This window comes from Danio rerio, chromosome 8 (genome assembly GCF_049306965.1).
Source record: "Danio rerio strain Tuebingen ecotype United States chromosome 8, GRCz12tu, whole genome shotgun sequence".
In the NCBI taxonomy this organism is placed as follows: domain Eukaryota; kingdom Metazoa; phylum Chordata; class Actinopteri; order Cypriniformes; family Danionidae; genus Danio; species Danio rerio.
Genome location: NC_133183.1, coordinates 1,310,434 through 1,334,475, shown reverse-complemented (window position 1 = coordinate 1,334,475; position 24,042 = coordinate 1,310,434). Strand labels below are relative to the sequence as shown.

The 24,042-nt window shown below is 39.8% G+C and overlaps 1 protein-coding gene and 1 long non-coding RNA gene across 13 annotated transcripts in view; one reads left to right on the top strand and one right to left on the bottom strand.

The window, feature by feature from the left end:
- Positions 1-276: 276 nt before the first annotated feature.
- Positions 277-24,042, bottom strand: part of LOC137496321 (uncharacterized) — a 39,601-nt gene continuing 15,835 nt past the window's right edge. Inside the window, exons 3-6 of one of the 10 annotated variants that reach the window (XR_012384013.1) lie at positions 23,460-23,680; positions 18,797-18,870; positions 10,321-10,558; positions 277-2,802 (exon numbers count right to left, since the gene is read on the bottom strand). This is a non-coding gene — a long non-coding RNA (uncharacterized lncRNA). Of the gene's footprint in view, positions 2,803-10,320; positions 10,559-18,796; positions 18,871-21,868; positions 23,704-24,042 lie in introns of those variants that run through there. The other 9 variants (XR_012384006.1, XR_012384011.1, XR_012384009.1 and 6 more) reach the window with 9 other exon arrangements.
- Positions 2,882-24,042, top strand: part of znf366 (zinc finger protein 366) — a 31,796-nt gene continuing 10,635 nt past the window's right edge. For all 3 annotated transcript variants that reach the window (XM_073909982.1, XM_009303695.5, XM_693094.10), the window contains exons 1-5: positions 2,882-2,914; positions 10,362-10,585; positions 12,958-13,397; positions 15,194-15,589; positions 21,051-21,242. In XM_073909982.1, the coding sequence (XP_073766083.1) occupies positions 10,402-10,585; positions 12,958-13,397; positions 15,194-15,589; positions 21,051-21,242 (1,212 nt within the window). In that variant the 5' untranslated portion in view covers positions 2,882-2,914; positions 10,362-10,401. The remainder of the gene's footprint in view (positions 2,915-10,361; positions 10,586-12,957; positions 13,398-15,193; positions 15,590-21,050; positions 21,243-24,042) is intronic.

The following is a 24,042-nucleotide window of genomic DNA, read 5'->3' as shown; positions in this document are numbered from 1 at the left end:
AGCCAATCAGATTCGAGAACCTCATAGAACTGTTGTATATATATATATATATATATATATATATATATATATATATATATATATATATATATATATATATATATATATATATATATATATATTAGTGCTGTCAATCGATTAAAAAATTAACTAATTAATCGCACCTTTAAAAAAAAAATGAATCGCGATTAATCACATTTAAAATACTGAAATTTGTAATTTTGGCTATTTTAATGTAAAACTAATATAAACGCAAGACAAAAACTATTTAAATTCAAAATATAATTGTTTATTAGAATTTTGTTTAACTTGTAACACAGATTTCTTCATGTAAACAACAAACCCACAATAAACCATCAAGATCCTGGCTTGACAGCCATATTTATTACAGAAATTAAAACACAGGCATGTTAATGACATTTAAATTTCAAAACAATCAATGCCAATAAAGAAAACATTGATTTCCATGTTGGATTCTAAGTGGACTGCAAAAAATGCCAAAATACAGGAATAGCAGATATAGAAAATGAAAAATTATAATAATAAACTATAGAATACAAACTGTTGCACTCATTGTAAAGTTTTATTGCTGTGAGTTGAGAACATTAGTTATAGAGTAGAAACAATTTTGCTTAATCCTCCTTTACATTCATCCAGTTGCTAAGACTAGGAGTATCCCTCAAGTGCACAGAGACTCCCAAATGCCCACAAATGAAGGATAATCTCCCGCAAACCGGGGTAAAGTCTAGATCGGATATGCGGCTGGCCGGAAGTGCAATGTGCACATTATTAAAGCAGCATTTTTTTTTTGACACTGTATAACAATAATAATATTTTTACAGTGCTGTGAGGGTTGGGTTTAGGGTTGGGGTGGGGGTAGGCGTTAAAAAAATTATTTTATTGGGTAACTTAATAGATAACATAACTAATACTCGGTACAACTACAGTTTTTACATTACTGTGACGGTTGGGTTTAGGGTTGGGGTGGGGGTATACGTTAATAAAATACAACAAATGAGAAATTTAATAAATAATAGAAATAATTTGCGTTAACTTCCGGCCGCAAACGTATCCGCTCTAGCAACAACCGCAAACCGGTCGTTATATACATTGCCCATCCCTCTCCCCCCCATCCCTCCTAGCTCTTCAGCTGTCACGCGCAACTCACCCCCACCTTCCTTCAGGTACGTCTCTCGTGCACACGCCCCTACTCAGATACGCCGCTCACTCCACCCCTGACACCCCTCAACGAGCCTGACACACACACACAGACACACACACAACGCGCTGGAGCGACTCCCTTCAGACTCAACACGCATGATCACGTTCATCAAATTTGCTTAAACTAAGCGTCCTTAAGTATTACTGTATTTCACAAGGATTCTGACACAACATCGCGACGCATACGCTTTCATTGCGTCTAATGAGGAAACACGCAAAACTTGGAGGGCTCATGCTGAAAGGCAGAGTAATGCCCTGTCTTTGACAGCTCGCGACTTCACCAGAGACTTTCTGAGTACATTCACATACGACACCAATACTCCGATTTTAATATGATTAAGATTATACTCTTATGAAAATTCTACCGTGTAGCCTAAGCAGGGCCGGCGCATCCATAGAGGCGACCTAGGCGGCCGCCTAGAGCGGCAGTATAGAGAGGGCGGCATCCGCGACACCTCCCTTACCACCTGCGTCCTCAGTTATGTCCGCGACACCTCCCCCCTCAGATATATTCGCGCATAGACGACAGAATAGAGAAGCCGGCGTAAGCGACACCTCCATCAGCACCTGCATGTCCTCATTTATATCCGCGCATAGGGCGGCAGAATTGAGAGCGCAGTGTCTGCGACACCTCCCTCACTCCCTCCCTCAGCACCCGCGCGTCCTCAGTTATATCTGTGCATAGTGCGCTGGAATAGAGGGCCGCGACACCTCACTTCATTTTCATTACCGGTCACTTTCGTTTTCACATTGGGGTTGAGGGCGGCGTGATCGTCCTCTGCCTAGAGCGGCAGTTCAGCTTGCTCCGGCCCTGAGCCTAAGCAGCGATTTTATTTCCTTAAAGAAACACCGAGTCACGAAATGCGGTGGATTTTCTTTCTGTCGCCAAGTCGAAAGTTAAAAATGAAACACCCGAAATTGCATGAAACTCTGGATAACCTGTGATGCAACTAATTGTTTTATACTGGAACTTGCCTTCAAAAAGTGCTTCCTTGGTCTTATCCACATTTCTTGCATGTTAAACTCACGTCCACCACAACAGGAAGTAAAAAAAAAACCCTGGAACTGCGTTAAAGGCGTAAATTTTTTTAACACGTTAATTATTTAAAATTAATTGCACTAATTTTGACAGCGCTAATATATACACATATTGTTTAGAAAAACTCACTTAATTTTGACTCTTTATTTCTGAAAACAAGGCAATATTTTTTACTTGTCCAGAAAATGCCTCTTGATTTAAGAATTTGTTGATATTTTGAACTAGATAAAACACAAGAAAACAATTTAGTCCACGTCTGTAATTATTTACACACATTTTCATAAGTAAATAAACAGATTTAGAGTTGATTTCAGATTTCTGCACGCGCTCAGATTCCATCTGGGCCTAGTTATGAGTAAAGGTCAAAGGTCATCATCAGAAATCATACGTTCAGTGTCTGATCTGGTCTCTCCAGCGTCAGCTTCAGTGTTTCGAAGAGGAATGGAGATGTGTATCTAGTGTTTCCTTATTTTGGGTCAGGAAAGCACAGGCTTGTTGACTTCCTCTCCCTCCCTTCCTTCCTTCTCTGCGAAGGTACTCATCTGAAAAATGAGAACAAAGTGATTGTTCCTGTTCTCTTTCTTAAGTCACTTCAAATGCGGAGTGTGAAGCTGGAGGCGCGTAGAGAGAGGAGAGACGAGCAGGAGACGACAGGTAAGACACACACACACACACACACACATGCACACTGCAATTACCAATGCACACATGCAAATCTGCATATGATCTGCTCAGAGCATTACATATCACATGCAAAGACAGTTATATGACTTCAAAATGTGAACAGTTCTCATATGAAATTTGAATTCTTTTAAAAAATGTTGTATATAAATATATTTAAAATAAATTGATTGGAGATAAATTTAATTTAATGGTTGTTTGATGGAGAGATTTTGCCAACATATGGATTACTAATTGATTTCTTACTAATTTCTTTTGTTTTCATCATGATGACAGCACAATATTTGACTAGATATTCTTCAAGATTCTAGTATTAAGATTTAAAGAGACATTTAAAGGCTTAACTAGGTTAATTATGTTCATTAGGGTAGTTATTGTGCAACAGTGGTTTGTTCTGCAGACAAGCAAAGTATATATTACTAAAGAGGGTTACAATTATTTCCCTAAAATTATATTAAAATCATCTAACTGCTTTTATTTCAGCCGAACTAAAAGAAAGCACACTTTCTCCAGAGGAAAACACTATATTATAGGAAATATTGTGAACATTTGCTTGGTCTGTTAACCCTTTGACTGCCTCTCTACCAAGCAGCTGAGCGTGTTCTGGCTGTTTTAATTAATTTCAGTAATGGCTGTTTTAAATAATGACACACACAGCATTGTTGGTTTACACACAAAAAAATCAAACAAACATAGTCCTGTTGCACCACTACACTCGATTTTGGTTTTATTGTGAAAGAAGAAGCAAGAAAACATGTTCATTGAGAATCTGAAATATTTTATGGCATACTTTAAGAGGATTTAGTACTCACAAATGTTTTATTTTGAACATTATATCATATTGCACTTTATATTTTATGATTTTTCATATATATTAAGTACTATAAACTGGCATATCTACCATTAGGTAGAGGCTGATATTTTAGAAATTATGGGATGTGCATTGAGTGTGTTAACTACAACATTAGGAGTTAAGAAATGCAATCCAAACATTTTTTTTATTTCAAACATCATTTAAACTGAATAACAATCTTACAGGAGGGCGAATAATTCTGCCTTCAGCTGTTCATGCATCCAAACATTGCTTGGCTTTACATGAAATCTGCATCTTTTATCAATGCAAACATGACGTGATGTGCAAACCGCATAGTGATTTACGAGCATGTGAATTACCTGTTCAATGCTGGTGTTTCTGTCAGATGAGTTAGTTTTCTCTGTTCCAAACTGGAATTTTTTTTATGGCCATAATATATATACAGTGGAGGGCAAAAGGATTTTTCTCAAGCGATATTTACCAGGGCGTCACGGTGGCGCAGTGGGTAGCACAATCGCCTCACAGCAAGAAGGTCGCTGGTTCGAGCCTCGGCTGGGTCAGTTGGTGTTTCTGTGTGGAGTTTGCATGTTCTGCCTGTGTTGGTGTGGGTTTCCTCCGGGTGCTCCGGATTTCACCACATGCGCTATAGGGGAATTGATGAGCTAAATTGGCCATAGTGTATAAGTGTGAATGAGTGTGTATGGGTGTTTCCCAGTGTTGGGTTGCGGCTGGAAGGGCATCCACTGCGTAAAACACATGCTGGATAAGTTGGCGGTTTATGGGACTAAGCCGAAAAGAAAATGAATTAATGATATTAACTGGATTAAGGAAATTTTCGTAGTATTATTTGTTTCGTCTCTTTGGTAAACAGCAGTTTTAAGGACTTTTTAAAGCGCCGTTAATTATAATATCAAGCACCTCTGTAACTCATACCCCAGCATACGCAGTGCCATGAAGGTCCTTACTAGTAATTTAGACTCTTCTTAGTCATTTTTAAACACTGTGCCAATTTAAAGTCATGTTGAAAGAACTTTAATAAAACATGTAGTATTCAATGCGGTTTCTGAAATATTTATCAAATGCGCATTATTTGTTAGTGTTGTTGTACAAGATTTAAATGTATAATGTAACATTTAAATGTTGCCTTACAACAAGAAGGTCGCTGGTTTGATTTCCGGCTGGGTCAGTTGGTGTTTCTGTGTGGAGTTTGCATGTTCTCCCCGTGTTGTTGTGGGTTTCCTCCGGGTGCTCCAGTTTCCCCCACAGTCCAAACACATGCGCTATAGGGGAATTGGGTGAACTAAATTGGCCGTAGTGTGTGTGTGTGTGTGTGAAATAGTGTGTATGGGTGTGTCCCATTGATGGGTTGCAGCTGGAAGGACATTCACTGTGTAAAACATATGCTGGATAAGTTGGTGGTTCATTCTGCAGTGGCAATACCTGATTAGTAAAGTGACTACGCCGAAAAGAAAATAAATGAATGCTAATTAATTAACCTTTAAATGAAATTATTAATGATTAATTTTACTTTTTTTAATTCTGTTTTTGACAGCAGCACAGTATAATTGTTCAAATAACACCAAAAACCTATTTTATTTCAATTGTAATTCTGCCAAATTAAAAAACCTGTGTTTGTTTTTGCGTTTGTTACATGCCTTGAATCCGTACATTTGGAATTCAAGTACATTCAAAAAGTGTGGGGACCCTGATTTTTAAAAAGCATTTTATGGTCAATATTATTAACCCCCTTCAGCAATATTAGTGTTGGATTGTCTCCAGAACAAACCACTGTTATACAATGACTTGCCTAATTACCCTAACTTTACCCTAATTACCCTAGTGAAGCCTTTACATGCCACTTTAAGCTGTATAGAAGTGTCTTGAAGAATATCCAGTCTAACATTATTTGCTGTCATCATGACAAAGAGAAAATAAATCAGTTATTAGAGATGAGTTATTAACACTAGCATGATTAGAAATGTGTCCCTGCGTTAATTAAAAATTAAGTTATTTAAAAAATTAAACAGGATGGCTAATAATTCTTACTTTAACTATATATACATTTTTTGTGTATATTATGGCCAGAAAAAAACTCATCCAGCTCAGAGCAAAGAAAACTAACTCAACAATCAGCTGCTGCTTTACATCTGACAGAAACACCAGCATTCAACAGGTAATTCACATGCTCGTAAATCACTATGCGATTTGCACATCACGTCATGTTTGCATTGATAAAAGATGCAGATTTCATGTAAAGCCAAGCAATATTTGGATGCATGAACAGCTGAAGGCAAAATTATTCACCCTCCTGTGAAATTTTTATTCTTTTCTTTATGTTTAACAGACCCAGGAAACTATACAATACACAGTATTTCCTTTAAAAAAATTTTGATGCTGGGTAAAGTCTCATCTTTTAGAATAGCTGTAATAAAAGCAGGTTATATATATATATATATATATATATATATATATATATATATATATATATATATATATATATATATATATATATATATATATATATATATATATATATATATATATATATTACCCATTTTAAGGTCAATATTATTAGCCCCCTTCAGCAATATTAGTGTTGGATTGTCTCCAGAACAAACCACTGTTATACAATGACTTGCCTAATTACCCAAACTTCACCCTAATTTACCCTAGATAAGCCTTTAAATGTCACTTTAAGCTAAATACTAATTTATCTAGTCTAACAAAGATCTGGAAACTGTGACCCATGCTTTAATCTCCTCTCAGTTGGACTACTGCAACTCCTTGTACATTGGTCTACCTCAGTCAACACTCTCTCGGCTTCAGTTGGTCCAGAATGCAGCCGCCAGATTGATAACAGGAACTAAGAAAAGAGATCATATCCCCCTTGTCCTCGCCTCCTTACACTGGCTTCCTATAAAATTCAGAGTTGATTTTAAAATCCTTCTTTTTGCATATAAAGCTTTGCACAATTCTGCCCCGGTTTATGTCAGCGAGCTTGTTAGGCCATATACAGCTTGTAGACCAGGGCTGCTCAATCCTGTTCCTGGAGATCTACCTTCCTGCAGATTTCAGCTGCTACCCGTATCAAACACACCTGAACCAATTAATTAGGACCTGAACACCATGTGATAATTACAGGCAGGTGTGTTTGATATGGTTAGCAACTGAAATCTGCAGGAAGGTGGCTCTCCAGGAACAGGATTGAGCAGCCCTGTTGTAGACCATTAAAGTTCCATGATCAGTTTCTTTTGTTGATCCCTCGGTCTCGCTGCAAATCAAAAGGAGATCGAGCTTTCTGTGTTGCGGCCCCAAGTCTCTGAAACAGTCTACCGATAAACATCAGGATTTCTCCATCCTTGGATACTTTTACATCTAACTTAAAGACATATTTTACTGCCTTGCCTTTGAGTGACTCATACATGTAATTTCTCCATCTGTATTTTATTATTACATATACACATACATATATTCTTTTCTTACACTTTTTAATACAAGTTTTATTTATTTTATTTTATTAAATGTTTTATCTCATTGTGCTCTATAAATAAAGTTTGCCTTGCCTAATATTATGTGCTGTCATCATGGCAAATATCTTAAAAAATCAGCTATTAGAAATGAGTAAATTAGTTATTTTTAGTTGTGAAATCCAACCTTGAACTGTATATTAAATATGTGATTTGCAAACTCTGCCATAAATCAGACTGCATTGTGTTTAAATGATGCCTTGTAATAACAAAAAGAGAAGTTCTGATCTGAATGCTGTGAAAAGCAAGCACAGAGGAACAGCAGAGAGGAAGAATTACTGATGGATCCGTCTGTGAAACGAGAAAACACAATAAAACCTGCAAATCTGAAATCTGGAGGAACCTGAAATCATCCCTAAAGGAGGGGCAGTGCACTCAAAAATCTGAATTTTCTCATCATTTACTCACTGAAGTAGTGGTAAACTTATATGGTTTCCTTTCTTCTGTTGAAAAACAACCAATATATTCTGAAGAATGCTGGAAAGGTTGTTGGTTCGAGACCCGGCTGGGTCAGTTGGCGTTTCTGTGTGGAGTTTGCATGTTCTCCCAGTGTTGGTGTAAGTTTCCTCCATGTCCAGACACATGCGCTATAGGGGAACTGATGAACTAAACTGGCCGTAGTGTATGAGTGTGTGTGTGTGTGAATGAGTGTGTATGGGTGTTTCCCAGTGCTGGGTTTTGGCTGGATGGGCATCCGCTGGAATAGTAGGCAGTTCATTCCGCTGTGGCGACCTCTGATAAATAAGGGACTAAGCTTAAGGAAAATAAATGAAAGAGAGATATCCATAGTAGAAATAAAAATACTTTGGAAGTCAATGGCAGCATCCTTCAGTACATGGGTGTCACTAGGCCTATTTTAGGGGGGCTGTATTCGTGACTGTATACACAGTCTTTCACAGAAAGGATTAAACACACTTAGAGAATGTACTTGTTTAATCTGTCACTCTGTCACTGACAGAGACAGAAACATTGTGTTGTCTAGTATTAAAAAAATACACGTTTATTATTATCTTTCAGATTGTGAAATGTGTGAATTAGCCTGTAAGTTTAAATAAATATTTATATGTCATTTAGTTAGAAAAGTGACAGTTTATTTATTTAATACATGGAAACAAAAAATGCACTAGAATATAGAAAGTGGTTTTTACTACAGTAAACAGGTGGGTCGAGCCTGTTTGGCTTTTTCAGAACTCAATTAGCTGTGCCTGTCTATATACTACAGTGGAACACTACTATACAACCCATATTAAACAAACATTTGTAGTACAAACAAACAAGTGTATTACTATTAAATTACTACGTATAAATGTAATATTAGGCTATATAAGAAAAAGGATTAAGAAAAAGGGACTAAGCTGACAAGAAAACTAATGAATGAATATATATATATATATATATATATATATATATATATATATAWTTTTTTTTTTTTTTTAACTTTATAAGGAGTTGAGCCCCCCCCAGTATATCTTCATTTGTGTCCAACAGAAAAAATAAAATAAAAAATAAACTGAAAGCAGTTTGGAACATGTTGTGTGAGTAAATCATGACAGAAATTACCAACCCGGGCTCATTGTGGAAACGTAGTCCAGCGGACGTTTCTGGAGACCACAGAATACGTCCCGGCGGGTACATACGGCTGCAGTTTTTGTTTTTGCAAATCCGCTAGAGGCCGCTGTTGTGCGCTTTTTCGCACCTCAGACGCCTCTCGCGAGTGCGGTTCGCGCTGGCGCTGTTCTCGCGTAAACCTAACGGAGGCCGCTGTCCGACTGACCGGATGATTGACTGCGCGACCGGCCAATCGACCCGCCCTCCTCCTTCCCTGAACTCAACCAGTTTTACCGATCGACCCGCCCGCCCGCTCACTTCCCTAAACCCGAGCAACAGTTCACAAAAGTTGTCCAAAATAATAAAAGCCCCAATTTTTTTTTTTCTACCTTGTTTTTGGATTTCGCCGCGTTCTCACCCTGTTATGAAACTCGTTCACTTAATTTTTGGGATTCTGTTTTTGTCTTACCTGATTGCTGGAACTGCTCTTCCCCGGACTCGAAACCGGTTGTCGTGGTCAACTCCTCTCTGCATCTCGAGCCTGCCGACGTACACAGTGAGCTGAGTGGACAAACGGGTTGCAGCGGGGAAGCCCTGCACAAGGAGGTAAGGCAAGCGCGAAAGGGAACAGCGTCACACCGCCCCGCAGCATTCGCTTGAAAAAAATAAACACAGCCATACGTACCCCCCGGGACGTATTCCGCCGTCTCCAGAAACGTCCGTGGGACTACAATTCAGAATGAGCTTGGGTTGGAAATTACATTTTAGTGGAAACTTTGCCTTATAATAGAGTCGTTAAATATGTCATCAAACGATTCTTGACTGACAGGAGTTTTAAACAGTGATTATTTATTAATATTTCCCTATTTCAACACTTTGCATCTTGATTTAAGAATGCTTAAAAAGAAAACAATCTCTTTTTATATCATCTTTCATTCATTTTCCTTAGTCCCTTTATTAAACTGGGGTCGCTACAGCGGAATGAACCGCCAACTTATCCAGCATATGTTTTACACAGCGGATGCCCTTTTAGCTGCACACACACTGTCATACACTATAGCCAGTTTAGTTTATTTAATTCCTCTATAGCGCATGTGTTTGGACCGGTGGGGGAAACCGGAGCACCCGGAGGAAACCCACACCAACACGGGAGAACATGCAAACTCCACACAGAAACACCAACTGACCCAGCCGGGACTCGAAGCAGCAACTTTCTTGCTGTGAGGCAACAGAGCTAACCACTGAGCCAATGTTTCGCCTTTAAATAATCTCATCAAAACAAAATAAAAGCATTTTTGCAGTGTAAGAATATTTGTTTTCTTTCCGACTTAATATCAACAGAAAAAACAGTTTTACAATGACTTGCTTAATTAACCTTCTGTAACTTTCCTAACACTTCAAAAGTTGCGTAGTGTCATACAATGAACATTTTATTATAAACATTTTATAATTTTCTCTCCAACTTTAAATGCAAAGTAATGTGCACGTGCCCATTTCAGTAACCTGCTCTCCATGTTGTTCTCCTCCACAGCTGATGGAGATGATAGTCTGATGATCCAGAAATCGTGATCATGGACTCGTCGGAGAGCAAGCGTTCAGAAGACGCGAGCAGCAGAAGTGTAGATCTGGCTCTTCTTCCTCCTCATCATCCTGTATTTCCTCATCCTCACCGATTCACGCCAGAAATGATCGACCTCAGCCGGCTGCGTCTGCACCGTGTGCTGCACACTGTCAAAAATGGACGGGATTTCAATGGTAAAAAAAACTGACGAAATGCTACAGTAAAATGTTTACTACTGTAAGCTGGTTAACAGTACATGTATACAATGAATAACTGTAAATGGACCCGGAATTCCAACGCGATCTCACGGCAATTCGTAAGTTTTTGATTTAGTGGCTAATTCGTATGAATTTGTACAATTTAATTTGTACAATTTAGTACGATTTGCTCATACCCTAATGACGGTTGGGTTTAGGGGCGGGGTTAGGTGCCACGCCTCCTTTTTAAAATCGTACAATTTCGTACGACTGAACTCATATGAATTTGTACGAATTAGCCACTAAACTGACAAAACGTAAAATACTTACGTTTTCTCGTGAGATCAAACTGGGAATTCCCTGCACTTTACACTGCAAAATAAATTGGTTGTGTTTTTTTGTAACAAACAACCCAGTTTTATCATGTGCCCAGGGCTAAATTTTTAGAGAACTGAGAAATATGGACTACCCTGGACTACATTTTCTTGCAGTTTTTGTATTCATAAATCCGCTAGAGGGCGCCGTGTACATTTCTGACACTCTTTCATACAGAATTGTCTCATAAGTGCCATTTCTTGTAAATCTTTCTGGTGTGCATATGTGAGAGAAACATAATGGGCCCTATCATACACCCGGCGCAGTGTGGCGCAAGACGCGGCGCAATAGTCTTTGGTAGTTTCAGCTTGGCGCAAGAGTGGTTTTGAGGCGTTGCGCAATGCTGTTTAAATAGCAAATGCATTAGCGCTCATTTGTGCACTCATAGCCGTTCTGGTCTAAAAAGGAAGGCGTTCTGAGGCAGACCGCTGGCGCGTTGCTATTTTGAGAAACTATAATAGATTTTTCATTAGACCAAAACTAACCCGGTCTAAACTCCAGCGCAGAGTTGCGCCTCGCTTACACACTGCTTAATACACACAAGAGAGCAATAGGCAAATATCTTTACATATGAAAAAATGTAAATATTAAGGATATATATAGGACATAATAAGAATAGATATAGGATATAAATATAAAGATTAAAATATTACAAAACAAATTATTTTCTAGCCTACATAAATATGAAAAATCACTGCTTTTATGTCTTCTTCACCTCGGGAGGCTTTTTCAGTTCATTCATAACAATCTGCTTTTGTATAATGTTATTATTATTAGCAGTATTATTTATTATATCCATATTTATATTTGTTTTATTAAAAACAAGCTTAGATTTGTCCACCTGTCAGGTTTTAGACCATATGGGGCACAGCATGTGTTTTAGGATATAACTCAGGTGTTTGAGCACTTTTGTTATTATTGTTTATTTATTCGTTTGCTGGAAACTGAACTGAATTTAGAAATAGTTTTGAAACAAATATTTGAGCTTAACAAACAAAATTAATTATTTATAGGCTAATTGATGTCTGTGCGTAAAGGTTTCCCTATCCAAGAGCGAAAGCGAAAGTAGATCCATTATCTCTCATTCTCACGCAGTAGATGCTCTGTTTAACAGTTTTCTGTTAAAAAACTGTGAACTGTTTGCTTGTGAAATGCTCAGTTTTTCCACTTAGACTTACTTTGCGTCCTGTAAATAGCGAATGCGCTTATGGTACGACACAGCTGGCTCTTAAAGGGAATGGGAGATGAGACTCTGATTGGTTTATTCTCTAAACACACCTATAACTCATTAAGAGAATAAACTAAACCCTTTTAGACCACGCGCCACGACGCAAAGCAGGTTTTCCTGTCCTTAAATTAGCAGAAACGCGTCCTGACACGCCCTGAAAGCGTTTGCTCCCTGCGTTTTGCGCTCTGCGCATGGACCGTCAAAATAGAGCCCAATATATCAGCTTGTTATGGACTGACCCACATCCCCTTCCCTAAGCACAATCCATAGTTTTTCAAAAGCAAAGTAAAAGAAAAACCATCGCAGTTGCATGCTTTAACCACAACGTTACAATGCTGTTTTGGGGTTGTTTTATTGTTCTTGCCTGAACGCTCCATTCCGAATCTCTCCCCGAACCTGAGTGGAGATCACTCCCGCCTCTCAAATCTAGCGCCGTTTGCGGTGAACTACTAAGCAAACCAGTCATGCCAGAAAAGCCGTTTCATACAGAGGTAAGCGGTATCTGCCCGTATCATTCATTTTACACACAAAATGCAACCACATGTATCCGCAAGCACATATGTCTAAGTTCTCAAAAAATGTAGCCCTGGGCACATTTTCCCAAAGATAACGGTAACAAAGAAATTATGTGTAGATGTTAATACTTACTTATTTGTGTATGATAGTTTTTCTGGATTGCTTTGATGCGGTTCTAGTTGATGCACAGGTAAAACACTGGCAAACACAGCTGCTGTTGGTTTACAGTAAAGTTTACGTTTTTATACAGTGCAGGTGAAGCAGGAGCTGCCGCTGTGGCCTCCATCTCCACTCCTCCTCCGCTCTCCAGCTCCATACTTCCCTCCATTCCACCCCAGCCTCGTCCCGTTCCCGTTCCTGCTTCCCGGCTCCGTCCCAAATCTCTCCCCGAACCCTTTCTACCCCAGCGAGCCTTTCCATGTGCACCGCAGGCCTCCGGACGGGCCTGAGAAGCTGAACGTGCATGTAGACGACAGCTACTATGTGGATGTGGGAGGAGATCAGAAACGCTGGAAGTGTCGGATGTGCGAGAAATCCTACACCTCTAAATACAACCTGATCACGCATATATTGGGCCACAGCGGGATCAAACCGCACGCCTGCAGTCTGTGCGGGAAACTCTTCAAGCAGCTGAGCCACCTGCACACGCACATGCTCACACACCAGGGAACCAGACCGCATAAGTGCCAGGTCAGTATGGAGTGACTGTGATTATACTGTACTGTTCTGATTGGCTGATGAGCATTTTTATTTATGAGAGCTTAATATTTTGTAAGAATTTACTTGGAGAGAGTCAGTTATCCTTTATTTGAACTACAAGTCTGTCGAATGCTTGATTCTGATTGGCTGATTGACATTCCAAGGTGTGCTGTTATTTTCAGTTAAACACACAGACAAAGTAGTTCCGGCAGGTTTTGAGTGCATTACAGCCCCATATCACTATCATTATTTCACTTTACACTTATTTTTTTTTTAAATATTGATCCGAATGAAACACAAAATAACCAGAAAAAACTAATCTGGTAGAAAAAGTATTCATTATTAACATTTATACTACAGGCCTGTTGAATGCTGGATTCTGATTGGCTGATGATCGTTCTAAGGTGTTTGTTTTTTTGTGAGATTGTCACAGCAAAGTAGTTCCGGCAGGTATTAAGCGCACTATGTAGGCCAGGGGTCTCAAACTCAATTTACCTGGGGGCCGCAGGAGGCAAAGTCTGGGTGAGGCTGGGCCGCATAAGGGATTTCACAAAAAAAGTTCTCAAATGTCATTATTAACAGTTTTAATTATTTCTTCTGAACATGAAGTGTCCTGAACATTAACAGAACATTGAGTGAAGATTATGAACAGTTCTTCTGAACATGGCATCTTTTGCCTACTCCTTGCTGCCAGAGACTTGCAGCGCTTCTTCTCACAAATCTGAACCACATTTGGCTTTAGAGCGGAAGCAGTTGAGACCCTCAGTATGGCTTGAAGATGATCATCATTAAGTCTAGACCTGTACTTTTTATTGAAGTCCTAGGGAAAAAAGTGGGGGAACTCACTCAAAACTTCCATTCCCTCACCAAAAAAAAGGCGTATATATGTATAAATTAAACACCCCCACCCCACTCCAGTCTCATCAGTCTGTACCAGTCTGTATCTACCTATAATATCAACACAATCTCACGGCAATTCTTAACTTTTTCATTTAGTGGCTAATTCGTATGAATTCGTACGATCTAATTCGTACAATTTAGTACGATTTGCTTATCCCCTAATGACGGTTGGGGTTAGGGGTGGGGTCAGGTGCCACGCCTCCTTTTAAAAATCGTACCATTCGTACGAATTAGCCACTAAACTGGCAAAACGTAAAATACTTACGTTTTCTCGTGAGATCAGGCTGATAATATATATAAGATGCAGGGCAGGCACGTGCACACATAGGGCTCAACCTGTGCAGAGCACATGCCCTTTTTAGTCTTGCATAGAAAGTGCCCTTCCAAAATGATCAAAAGTGCCCCTGCGACGCGACACACCCTCGGTCCCGCCCTTCAGTAGGCGCGCGATAACACCGCTCTAGAGTACGCGCGCGACAACACAGCTGATCAGAACGCGCGCGACAACGCGCATTGAGTGACAAGCGCGCTGTGTACAGATAGAATCAGCGCTCTCTCTCCCCGCTCCGCTGATTCTGTCAGAGTACAGCGGTCGGCGCGGGCCACAAAATATTGCACTGAGGGCCGCAAATGGCCTGCGGGCCGCGAGTTTGAGACCCCTGATGTAGGCTAATGATTAGAGTTATTTAACAGTTAAAAATCACATCAGAACACAACAGAAAGAGGAGGAGATGTGGAAGAAACAGACTGTAAAACTGTTTTGGACTATAAACAAGACAAAAACTTAAATCTGACAAGCTATTTTCTGCAGTGCTTGAATTGAATTGCTCAAACTTATCGTAAGACAGGCATTTTCACAGTGTACCTGCACCTTTGCTGTGTCTCAGGTGTGCCACAAGGCCTTCACGCAGACCAGTCACCTGAAGAGGCACATGATGCAGCACAGCGATGTGAAGCCGTACAGCTGCAGTGTGTGTGGACGGGGTTTTGCGTATCCCAGCGAGCTGCGAGCGCACGAGCTCAAACACGAGCGCGGACAGGAGAACGTGTGTGTGGAGTGCGGACTGGACTTCCCCACGCTGGCACAGCTGAAGCGGCATCTGACGGCGCACCGCGGGCCCGTGCAGTACGCCTGCAGCGAGTGCGGGAAGAGCTTCCAGTACCCGAGTCAGCTGCAGAACCACATGATGAAGCACAAGGACATCCGGCCGTTCATCTGCAGCGAGTGCGGGATGGAGTTTGTGCAGTCGCACCATCTCAAACAACACACACTGACGCACAAGGTGAGAACACACACTCAGTGGTTATCATCAAAAAATGAGTGCAAGTAGAGTAAAGATCAAAGTAAGAGTAGAAAGTAGCCCTTTTAAAAGTACTCAAGAGTAGTGAGTGCTACACTGTGGAAGGCTGATGCAGTTTGTGCAGGGATGTGTAAACGTAACATTCTGTAGTGCATTTAGTTTATTTAAGGTCATTTGGAGATTTCAGTCATCAAACTGGCTCATCATCTTCTCATCAGTGTCTAAAACAGGGCTTCTCAAAGTACAGACGGCGGTCTGGATCCGGGCCGCGAGGTATTCAATCCAGACCTGACTCTATTTCGTATTGCAAGACCAGGGGCCTCATGTACGAAGACTTGCATGGAAATCTTACTAAAACATTTCGTACGCACAAAGCTGTAAATGTGCGTACGCAGAAAAAAATTCAGATGTATGAAACACTGCGTACGCCGAATCTCACGCATATTCTTTTGTACATCTGAATAAACGTGAAACTGAGCGCAACATGCACGAGCACAAAACCCCTCCCTGCCTCCTCCCCCGTATGAATATGCTAATGACTCTACTTTGGCAAAACCCAACGAAAAAGCAACGGCAAAAGCAAGCAAGAAGAGAAACTTTGAACAGAATGTGGATTGGAGGTGCTGCTTTCAGAGGTAGACCAGAGGAAAGCTGTGTTATTTGCAAGTTTGTTCTCCGGAATTAACAACAAAAGAAAAAATAGAGTGGGAGAGTTTAGCTGATGCGGTTAACACAGTTGGTCTGAACATCGCACTAAGTGGATTAAAAAAAGAAATAGTGTGGTTTATAGGTGTAAAATGTTGCAAAATCTTTTGTAGTCTCAGTGGCGCACCTCATAAGACGCATGTCAACATGTTTGGACACATTCAAGCATGAACTCGGTTCGAATCCAGCGTCTGATGAACTCTTTCTTCTTTTTTTCCCCGCTACATATCAGATTTTGCCAACTATTTATCACGAGAAAGACAAGTAGGAATCATCAATAAGTTTGTGCATCATATTTTATTTGCACATTTATTGAATGGAAATGTTTCTGATTCACGCATGCAAATTCATCTTCAGATAGTGTCTTTATAGCGATGTGCATGCGTTAGATCGCTCAGATTACATTGGGAAAACAGGCGACCGCTGCAAATTGTGCTTTAATGTTTAGCTGGTCAACTGTATGGTATGGAAACCTTATATACCTGCTAGATGAACCCGTCTCATACAGCTGCCATTGCAAGGCTCAGACACTTAGTAGAGAGGAATTTAACACATCTGCCTCTAGGAGTCGCCAATGGAAATAAAACAGACACGCACAAAAAATGTGCGTACGCCAGACATGAAGCTGCGCACATTCCCACGTTCAGTTCATCGTTAGTAAATCCAAACGTGAGCGATTCTGAGCGTGAAACCTGGCGTACGCACAAAAACTTGAGGGTTAATACATGAGGCCCCTGGTCTGAATTTGTGCCGGAACATACCGGATCCAGCACCTCTAAAATCTGATCTCATTTTACTGATCCCCCTCCTCAATCGCCCTCCTCCCCTGTTCGCTGTTACTTTTACTTTCTTCCGCGACTTCTCTACCTTCTTCACTCTTGTCCATGACAACCCCCCGCTCTTCACTTTCGTGCTTCATCCGTGACACCCCTCCGCCATCCAATGCACCCCCCGGCTCTGACTAGGATTTTACTGACTCGGATCTTTGAGTCTCGTTAATCAAGATGAACGAATCTTTTTTCAAGTCATTTCGTTCGTTTGGTTCAATTTGCCAAAATATTACTAAAATGTTACGAATTGCTTCCAAACACATCTACAAATAGCCCAAAAGGTTGATCACAGGACAAATAAGTCATAAATACAATACTATAAGAAGGAGAACATAATAATTCAATGTTGACCTGCTCTTTTGTCTAGGAAGGTATTGTTGTCTGTTTGCTCAGCTCACCTCTTCACCTCTTCAGTGGTTCGTTCATGTTACACTGACAGTCACATATAATCTTAATCAATGTGCACAGTCTGAGCCAAAAGGAGCCATGATTAGTTTACCTTTCGAGTCTTCTGGTTCTTGAGTCGTTCGTTCTTCACGTCACAGAATGTAAAGAGAAATGACTCAAACCCGAGGACTCAATTAAATCAACAGATTAAATCTCTTTCCGGCTCTAAATGCATACAATTGGCTTCTGTCTTTATAATTTTATATACTTTATAAAAATAAAAACAACGAAAAACCTTTTTGAGATCATTGATATATTTTTTTTTCCCGACCAATCAATCAATCAATCAATCAATCAATCAATCAATCAATCAATCAATCAATCAATCAATCAATCAATCAATCAATCAATCAATCAATCAATCAACCAACCAATCAATCAAAAAATCAATCAATCAACCATTCAATCGATCAATCGATTGTTCAATCAATCAATCAATCAATCAGTCAACCAACCAACCAACCAACCAACCAGTCAGTCAGTCAGTCAGTCAGTCAATTAATCAATTAATCAATTAATCGATCAGTCAGTAAGTTAGTTATTTAATCAATCAATCAATCAACCAACCAACCAACCAACCAATCAATCAATCAATCAATCAATCAATCAATCAATCAATCAATCAATCAATCAATCAATCAATCAATCAATCAATCAATCAATCAATCAATCAATCAATCAGTCTGTAAATTAATCAACCAGTCAATAAATTAGTCAGTCATTCAATCTATTAATCAATCAGTCAGTAAATGAATCAACCAGTCAATTAATCAATCAGTCAATCAATTTAATTGATTAGTCAACCAATCAATTAATCAATCAGCCAATCAATCGATTAATAGATCAGTCAACCAATTAATTAATCAATCAGCCAATCAATTTAATCGATCAGTCACCAAATCAATCAATGAATCGATCAGTCAATCAATCAATTAGCCAATCAATCAATTAATCAATCAGTTAGTCAATTAATCAATCTGTCAGTAAATTAATCGATCAGTCAATTCATTGATCTGTCAATCAATTAATTAATCAATCAATCAGTAAATTAATCAATTATTCAATCAGTAGGTCAATTAATCATCAGTCTGCAAATTAATCAATCAGTCAATTAATTGATCTGTCAATCAATCAATTATTCGACCAGTCTTAAGAAAGTTCAGATATTCCTACTAGAGAACGAGACAGAAATGCAGTGTAGACTTACCAGACGTACGGAGAAAACACTTTCGGTTTGTTGTGTCGTGGAGGTCAAAGGTCAGGCAGCAGTATGGTGGATGTCTAGTCAAAACACACAGAGGACACATGAGGTTGTGTGATGCTTCATCTTGAAGACAAATCAGCAGATGCAAAACAACATCAGCCAGACATTACATATGATGTCTATTTCTCATGTGTGTGTGTTTGTGTTTCTCATGTGTGTGTTTCTCATTTATGTCTGCGTTTCTTTCTTGTGTGTGTGTGTGTGTGTGTGTGTGTTTCATATCTGTGTGTCTTGTGTTTGTTTCTGGGTCTGTGTGTTTCACATGTGTGTTTGTCTGTTTTTTATGTGTGTTTGTGTTTCTCGTGTGTGTGTTTCTAATGTCTGTGTTTGTTTCTTGTGTGTGTGTGTGTTTGTAATGTGTGTGTGTCTTTCTTGAGTGTGTGTGTTTCTCATGTCTGTATGTTTATTGTTTGTGTGTCTGTCTGTGTGTTTCTTGTGTGTGTGTCTGTTTCTCATGTATGTGTGTGTGTGTGTGTTTCATATGTCTGTGTGTTTTCATTGTTTGTGTGTCTGTCTGTGTGTGTTTCTTGTGTGTGTGCGCGTCTGTTTCTCGTGTGTGTGTGTGTATTTCTTATATGTGTGTGTGTGTCTGTTTCACGAGTGTGTGTGTGTGTGTGTGTATTTCTTATGTGTGTGTGTGTCTGTTTCACGAGTGTGTGTGTGTGTGTTTCTCATGTCTGTGTATTTATTGTTTGTGTGTCTGACTGTGTGTGTTTCTTGTGTGTGCATTTCTTATGTGTGTGTGTTTCTGTTTCACGAGTGAGTGTGTGTGTTTCTCATGTCTGTGTGTTTATTGTTTGTGTGTCTGTCTGTGTGTTTCTTGTGTGTGTGTCTGTTTCTCATGTGTGTGTGTGTGTGTTTATTATGTCTGTGTGTTTATTGTTTGTGTGTCTGTCTGTGTGTGTTTCTTGTGTGTGTGTGTGTGTGTGTATTTCTTATGTGTGTGTGTGTCTGTTTCACGAGTGTGTGTGTGTGTGCTTCTCATGTCTGTATGTTTATTGTTTGTGTGTCTGTCTGTGTGTGTTTCTTGTGTGTGTGTGTGTGTGTGTCTGTTTCTCGTGTGTGTGTGTGTATTTCTTATGTGTGTGTGTGTCTGTTTCACGAGTGTGTGTGTGTATTTCTTATGTGTGTGTGTGTGTGTCTGTTTCTCGTGTGTGTGTGTGTATTTCTTATGTGTGTGTGTGCCTGTTTCACGAGTGTGTGTGTGTGTGTGTATTTCTTATATGTGTGTGTGTGCGTCTGTTTCTCGTGTGTGTGTGTGTGTGTATTTCTTATATATGTGTGTGTGTGTGTCTGTTTCTTGTGTGTGTGTGTGTATTTCTTATGTGTGTGTGTGCCTGTTTCACGAGTGTGTGTGTGTATTTCTTATGTGTGTGTGTGTGTGTGTCTGTTCCTCGTGTGTGTTTGTGTATTTCTTATGTGTGTGTGTGTCTGTTTCACGAGTGTGTGTGTGTATTTCTTATGTGTGTGTGTGCCTGTTTCACGAGTGTGTGTGTGTGTATTTCTTATGTGTGTGTGTGCCTGTTTCTCGTGTGTGTGTGTGTGTATTTCTTATGTGTTTGTGTGCGTCTGTTTCTCGTGTGTGTGTGTGTGTGTGTGTGTGTATTTCTTATGTGTGTGTGTGTCTGTTTCACGAGTGTGTGTGTGTGTTTCTCATGTCTGTGTGTTTATTGTTTGTGTGTCTGTCTGTGTGTGTTTCTTGTGTGTGTGTGTGTCTGTTTCTTGTGTGTGTGTGTGTCTGTTTCTTGTGTGTGTGTGTGTCTGTTTCTTGTGTGTGTGTGTGTATTTCTTATGTGTGTGTGTCTGTTTCACGAGTGTGTGTGTGTGTGTTTCTCATGTCTGTGTGTTTATTGTTTGTGTGTCTGTCTGTGTGTGTGTGTCCGTTTCTCGTGTGTGTGTGTGTGTGTGTATTTCTTATGTGTGTGTGTGTCTGTTTCACGAGTGTGTGTGTGTGTGTGTTTATTGTTTGTGTGTCTGTCTGTGTGTGTTTCTTGTGGTTGTGTGTGAGTCTGTCTGTCTGTCCTTTTGTGTTTCTCATATGTGTGTGTGTGTGTGTGTATGTGTGTCTGTGTGTCTCATGTTTGTTTTCTTGCGTACGTGTGTGTGTGTGTGTGTTTCTTATATGTATGTATTTTGTGTGGGTTTCTCATGTCTCTCTCTCTCTATGTGTGTGTGTGTGTGTGTGTGTGTGTGTTAGGGAGTGAAGGAGCACAAGTGTCGCATCTGTGGCCGTGAGTTCACACTGCTGGCCAACATGAAGCGCCACGTTCTGATCCACACCAACATCCGCGCGTATCAGTGTGAGCTGTGCTACAAGAGCTTCGTGCAGAAACAGACGCTCAAGGCTCACATGATCGTCCACTCCGACATCAAACCCTACAAATGCAAGGTGCGTCACTGCAGTATCACACACTACAACAGCTGTAATTACATCCACATACCGCTGAAGTCAGGATTGTTAGCTCTCCTAAATGTTTCTAACACATTTCTAATCATAATAGTTTTAATAACTCATCTCTAATAACTGATTTATTTTCTCTTTGTCATGATGACAGCACATAATATTAGACTAGATATTCTTCAAGACACTAGTGTTCAGCTTAAAGTGACATGTAAAGGCTTCACTAGGGTAATTAGGGTAAAGTTAGGGTAATTAGGCAAGTCATTGGCTGCGTCCGAAACCGCCTACTACTCAGTAGGTACTACATTTGAAATTAAACGTACTACTCGACCGTTAGAAAAGTACGTTCTATACAGTATGAATGTAAAAAGTATGAATGGACTTCGGACGTACCATAGATATACACACTAGATGTCGCCTGGCCTATTGTTGTCTATTGGACGGAATGCGTCAATAGCGCCGCCATCTTGCTACAGGGTAGCGCTCCTTTGAAATGAATGCGGGACCAAGGTACAGTGGAGGACTGTGGCCATCCAAAGCCAGAGATATACACATATACACATATATATATATGATCGGGAGTTTTCCTGGATGTTTGTATGTAATTTTTTTTTCTAATTATGAAAATTATAATTTTACATCACTTTTCTACATTGATGGATCAGTGACCACACGGGCATTCCTGACAAAAAGCTTGTGTTTATGTGTACAGAAATGTACTATTCACCCTCCCTGTTAAATTTGATCTAATCATGTCCTGAAACACAGCTCCTCACCTGCTTTCACTGCTCATACTGACGGAGGGAGCGATTCGTTTGTGAATGAATCCCCCGAACGACTCTTTCACTAACGTTAGCCGACAATAATACAAGTTTCTGGCAGCGCAGCATCTCGTTGTCATATTTCTTTTGCATTGTTTGCTGATTTTATTCAACAAAACTAGCATAAGCCGAGTGTTTAGTGTGTGTTGGAGCTGCTTTGCCGTATGGTGAATGCAGTGTGTCTGTTATCATCAATAACGTGACCTGATTAGCACAAAAGTTCAGAACATACAAAAACAGAAAAAAACTGAATATTACCTATTAAATGTTCTGCCTTTGTGCTTTGTTTTCTTTGTTTGCTCGTTACTACACCCGTAGACAGCGCTAAAGTCCCACATCTTCACGTAATAACACTGTCTTGACTAGTGCGGTTGAATGACATTTGTCCTGGGAGCACTGTACCAATGTGGCGGCGCTATTGACGCATGCTCAGGTTCCCTATGTGATATCTAGTGTATATATCTATGCGGACGTACTACATCCGCCATTTTGTCATGGTCACATGACCTACCTGCGTCAGTTGCGTCGCTTTACTTCCATTCATGAATTCGCTCGCGGGGCATCATGGGATAGCGCAGCATGCATGGGATGCGCACTCTGGGATCTCGCCGGAAGTAGTAAGTCATCCGGGTACTTCTCGCCTACTGATTTTCGAATTCTATGAATTCGGACATACTACTCGGCTCGCATACTGAATTTAGCGTACTATATAGTATTGAAGTATGCGGTTTTGGATGCAGCCACAGTCAAGTGTAATCACTCGTATTAAACAAAAACTCACTTAATATTGAATCATTAACCGGGCCAGACGGAATCTGCGGATGTATTTTGCTATTTCTGCTGGGAATTTTGGTAAAAATCTGCGGATTTCTGCGAAATTATTTTGGGAGTATCATAACTAAAACCCTAATATATGAAATAAAAAGTAATAAAATACTGAATAAAAACTGAATAAATTCAGATTTACACATTTACTCAAGTAAATAAACAGAATTAATAATGGCTTAAAAATCTGCAGAAATCTGCGCTTGCAGATTCCGTGTGGGCCTAATCATTATTTCTCAAAAAAATCAAACAACTAATAAATAACTTAATAAAATAAGAATAAAAACTTTTTTATTGCCTATTAAATCAAATATTAATCACTACGCTGAGAAGTTTTTCTTTTCTCCTGTCGTTCATTTATTCAATTATTGCGTCCGCACTCGACATTCCTTACCGCTTGTTTTTGTCTCTATAAAATGCGTCTTGGTTTTCAGATATTTAGACTAGAAACAGGACGAAAACTCTCAGCATGAAGAGCATTGCTTGATGATGAACTGATGTGATTGAGCTCAATTGAATGTATAGTTGGTGTTCTGGGTTGTTTCGGTATGCGTGTGACCTTGGGCTGGTCCGAACGATGACCAGATACGTTTTTTGGCAGTTGAGTGTCTCCTCGTCTATAGGAAGGATATCGCTGCACAAACTCGCTGTGTAACAATGGCTCCGTCTTCCCCAGAGAAAAAGCCCTGTAAATAGATTTCATCTCGCTTTCTCTTGCGCTCAGGAGCACTTCCTGTTTTCTCACGGTCCGTTCGGACAGTTTACAGTCCCTCTATCCTCCTGAAGGAAAGGAAAGAACCACCCTAATAAAAAAAGCATGCAGAGGAAGGACAGAAACGCTCCTCAGACTCCTTCATACTCCTCAGAGAAAACACAGATTTTACATTGCTTTATGGTGTATTGTGGCAAGCAATAATGAGATATTTTGACAAAGAAACTGTAAACAAAATATCCTGACATAAATAGTGAGAAATTCACGCAACTTAATCACTGCAAAACTGCTGTTCCTACTTAGAGATTTTGTCTTGTTTCTAGCCTAAATATTCATTCATTCATTTTAATTCAGCTTAGTCCCTTATTTTATCAGGGCTCACCACAGTGGAATGAACTATTCCGGCATATGTTTTACACAGCAGATGCCC